This window comes from Lepisosteus platostomus, chromosome 13, assembly GCF_059453375.1.
Source record: "Lepisosteus platostomus isolate fLepPlt1 chromosome 13, fLepPlt1.hap1, whole genome shotgun sequence".
NCBI lineage: Eukaryota > Metazoa > Chordata > Actinopteri > Semionotiformes > Lepisosteidae > Lepisosteus > Lepisosteus platostomus.
Window position 1 is genome coordinate 32,906,854 of NC_142623.1, and position 4,478 is coordinate 32,911,331.

Consider the following 4,478-nt stretch of genomic DNA (forward strand, 5'->3'; position numbering starts at 1 on the left):
TACATTTTTTTCACTTTATTAGGAAACAGAAACATAAAAAAAAACATGAAATTGTACAGAGAACTCATCTAATCAAAGGAGTTTGGATTGGCGCTTCATTTTTTAAAAATAAAAAAAGTCCCTCATATGGGAGCCCCAAACCAGTTTCGCCATTTCTTCCTCCCATCGGCAGTCACGCGTCTCTCGTTGGTGAGAAGTCGCTTTGTGAAACAAAGGGAAACTGGTGACAGTCGACTCTGAAGCCCCATCCCCCTGGTCAAAGAGCAGCTTCTCCCTTCCGCTCCTGTTCAATTGCTGAAAGAGAACATTCGCACTCGTCAGTGCACGTTTCCCGGGAAAGACTTCTTCTGTTATAAGCTCCTTTGTGAAGCTGCAAGAGGAAGAGTCTTTATTGCATCTTGGGCGCTAGAAATGTATTCACCCCTAACAGGTGTAATGGTTCAATAGCAGTGACCGATAAACACGATGTTCTTTAAAGTCTTCTCTTTATCCAAGTGGATTATGAGGCACGAAAGTGACCGTTCTTTGTGCCTACAGGGAAATATGAACCATTGTTAGCACTGTAATAATAATAATAATAATTAATAATAATTGCTTACACTTATATAGCGCTTTTCTGGACACTCCACTCAAAGCGCTTTACAGGTAATGGGGACTCCCCTCCACCACCACCAGTGTGCAGCTCCACCTGGATGATGCGACGGCAGCCATAGTGCGCCAGAACGCTCACCACACACCAGCTCTCAGTGGGGAGGAGAGCAGAGTAATGTAGCCAATTCATAGGGGGGGATTATTAGGAGGCCATGATTGGTAAGGGCCAATGGGAAATTTGGCCAGGACGCCGGGGTTACACCCCTACTCTTTTCGAGAAGTGCCCTGGGATTTTTAATGACCACAGAGAGTCAGGACCTCGGTTTTACGTCTCATCCGAAGGACGGCGCCTGTTTACAGTATAGTGTCCCCGTAACTATACTGGGGCATTAGGACCCACATGGACCGCAGGGTGAGCGCCCCCTGCTGGCCCCGTAATGTTGTGATGACCCATTCCTCCTAAGTCTTATCGCCCTCACCCAATCAGGATCTCTGGGTCCTGTCCCGGCAAGCAGTGGGCACAAGGCAGGGCACACCGTGGACGGGACGCCAGTCCATCACAGGGCACACACAGACACAAGCACAAACACTCACGCCAGGGCCAGTTTTCCCAGAAGCCTCCCCGGTATGTCTTTGGACTGTGGGAGGAAACTGGAGCACCGAGATAACCACTGCACTAATGTGCCGCTCCATGTTGTGATTATGGATATCACCAATTCTTATTCCTTTAAAATGTCTGGAAGTATGTGTATTGGTTCCCCAAAAAACTTTGGACATTTTTGTGAGAGTCTTTCATTTTTGAATACTAGAAGAATAAAACATTTTACTGACTGAAATACCAATTTGTAAATGAAGTAGTTAACAAAAGTGAATAATTTTATCAGATGGCCACTATATAAGAATTAGATGGTACTGCTAATCAAAAACATTAGTATACGCTGAGAAACATAAACATAACAGCCTAAATATCATAAGGAAATAGTATGGTTTTAGGCATTAAAAGTTCATTCGGTTGGCAGTTTTGACTGCACAACGATTTGGAAACCTTATATAAACAAAACTGCAAGGATTTTTCAATCTCAGAATACTTGATTTGAGATCATTCTCATATTCAGCCAATATTTGAATCCTAGGTTCCTTGCATGTACCCTGAAAACACTGAGTGGTAAGCAAGTCCTACGCCTGAACCGGAAACCAGTTTTAAAGCCAGGTGCTCAATGTGGTGGGATCAGCTCCTGTTAAGAGGAGTATTACTGGGTATCTCCCACTGGGAAGAAGAGCTCATTCTGCATGCCCGAAATGTACAGTTTTTTGTTTTGTCTTTTACCAAAACTCTGGTTCGTTCACAATTCAGACCATTTTCCTTTAAATGAAAATGGGATGCCAACTTTTGAAAAAGAGTTTTGTTTATTTAAGATTAATAAATGCACTTAAACTGAAGGTGAGTGTGGGACCAATGCTATATCTAACAAGATATTTAATAATACAGATGAACTTAACCCAAAGTGGGATAATTCAGTCTCAGAATATTACTCCTCAGAAAACACAAATCCAGAACATTTTGAGCACGCACATTTCTTGTTGGACCAACTTCACACAATGCAAACAAAATGTTATGTCAATATCCTAGAAGTAACTATATCTCACCTCATATCTTCTTTCATTATTAGCATCATTTACAACCTCCCAGTGCGAAACTACAATGCACTAAATTCCTAGCAGTGCATTTTCACAGCAAAGCCTCCTGACCTCAGAAGCTACTGCAGCTCGTCTGGGATCTGTGGTGAAAGACTCATGGGATATTCTCTGAGTAACGCGCACTTGGCAGACTGCGCCGCGTCAAAAGACAAGCCCACTTACTCTCCTTTGTTGGCAAGGGGTTCTTCTCTTTGGTTTCCGTCTTCTTCAGCTTAGATTTGTCGAAACCTTCGATTTCCGTGAGATCTGGCTTGTCAGACATCTTTGCCTTGAAAGGACAGTGGGAGTAAGTCAGCACTGAGCTGAAAAAAGCAAACAAACAAGAAACCCACCTAAAAGAACACGAAACCTGGAACATTGCCTGTAATGTCACGGAGGTGATCTGGGAAACCGGGCTGCTTCTAATTTTTTCGCCGAGCAAAGGAAGGGAGCTAAGTTTTTTTCAGCGGCACGGAAGGATTCGCCCACCCCTCCAGGAATCCATTTTTTCTTTGTTCAAGAACGGTCCAACCACCAACCCGAATGTGCGGCTAAATTAGGGTGCGATTAGTCGTTGTGTGACGGGCTACAGAGACATGACATGCTTCTTATTGTATCAGCCCATAAGAATGAAGCAATTCGACGCCCTTATTTACAGACACCCTTTCACAATGCTGCAGAAGGGAACAGCCACTAATGCAACAGTTGATGTGGCAGAGACTCTGCACACAAAGTGAACGCACTTCGCCTTCATTGTCTTCTTGGACACAGCAGGTGCCCTTCTCTTCTGCCTGGCCAGTTTGTCTAAAGCAAAGCTGAGCCTGCCCTTTGCCGGCAATTACTCCCACTGCCCTGGGATCGAGACACCCAGAGCCCTTTGTTCTCCTTTGTGGTCCACTCGGTTTCTGTCGCAGGCCTCAGCGGCAGGCGGGCTGAAGCAGACGGTCCCCTCGCTGCAGACACTGTCTGACGCTAAAGGGCAGCACGTCTGGTTGGCTCCCCAGTCTCGCCCGGTCTCAGGGCAAAAAAAAACAGAAGCAGGAGCTGCCTGAAGTCACTGGCCCTACCCACGTCATCTTGCTCCTGCTGTTACCATGAGCTGCGTTAATTCAGGGGACCCTGCCCGGCTCTGACAACGAAACCACGCGCAAAGGTGTATTTTTGCATCCTACAGGTGCACAGAATAAAATCACCAAGCCGGGGAGTGCCCTTACCGTGATACGAGTATCCTTCTGCCAGGAGCTCTTTCCTTCTGCCTGGGTGCCTCTGTCTGCTGCAGCCTGCTCCTAGGGTGTGGACCTGAGAGAGAGAGAGAGAGAGAGGGGGAATTATGGATTGCCTCCTCCTCTGGGCTAGTTAATATTTATGACCATAGAGAGTGCAGAGGAGGGGCTAACTTCCCGAAAGCAGATAACACCAGAAGATGAGCTACTGCAGCCTTCCCAGAAGACAGAAGCTGCAGGCGTGATTGCATGTGCAAGTGCGACAGTGTCTCCAGCGGGGGTGGGGAAGAATGCCAGTCCCCACATTGAGAGGGGTCCCCTCCCTATGCCTCCCTCTTATTTTTAAGAAGTGACCAGTCTTTCGCCAGTCTCTGCTGATCCAGGCATGAGGAGGATTTTCACGGGTGCGTCTTTTCCCCTGACAGCCTAAAATGTGCTTTGAAGCAAGCTCCTTCAGCACAGGATTCTGAGGATATAACATCAGCCGTAATGAACAGCTGTGCTTAAAATACCGAGCAGGATCAGCCTCTCCGTGTTTTTAAATGTCATTCAAACTAGGTCTTTTTTAATAGGATGTCGTGGAGGTAAACCCTAAACCCTTATCATAAGCTGCCTTTCTCAAGCTCACTGCCAGCCGACTTGTTTTTATAAGGCATGTTCTTACTAAATTTAGAGTGCAGCTGTAATGAAACCCAGAGACTACAGTGCTCCCCCAGGACTAGTGTACAAATCCCAGCTATGAAGGGAGAGCAGAGTTAAGGGAGTTGTTCATACAACTGTTTTTTTGTATAATGTCACAAGTGAAAAAAAATCTCCTTTCTCTTCTGATGCCCTGATTGCTGAGCTGACTAATTACTCATTACGCAAGTGTATGAAAAAAGAAAGTTGACAGGACAGCATCATTCATAAAAAAAAACACTTTTAAGGAATTTTCTGTTAGTGCCGTCCGACCTGCACAACCACACTGCAGTGGACGTGGGGAATGAG

At 45.8% G+C, this 4,478-nt stretch overlaps 1 protein-coding gene across 4 annotated transcripts; it reads right to left on the bottom strand.

Annotated features, from left to right (window-relative positions):
• tmsb2 (thymosin beta 2) lies at positions 1–3,672 on the bottom strand. Of its 4 annotated transcripts, none has more exons than XM_088604275.1 (3): positions 3,483–3,672; positions 2,452–2,591; positions 1–294 (listed from the first exon to the last, which is right to left on the bottom strand). In XM_088604275.1, the coding sequence occupies exons 2-3, from the start codon at positions 2,549–2,551 to the stop codon at positions 257–259; spliced, it is 138 nt and encodes a 45-aa protein (XP_088460401.1). In that variant the 5' UTR covers positions 2,552–2,591; positions 3,483–3,672; the 3' UTR covers positions 1–256. The 4 variants fall into 4 exon arrangements, with proteins under 4 accessions (XP_088460401.1, XP_088460400.1, XP_088460403.1 ...); XM_088604274.1 differs by having other exon boundaries at positions 2,452–2,557; positions 3,483–3,640; XM_088604277.1 differs by lacking the exon at positions 3,483–3,672 and adding an exon at positions 3,012–3,190 and having other exon boundaries at positions 2,452–2,557.
• Positions 3,673–4,478: the final 806 nt, after the last annotated feature.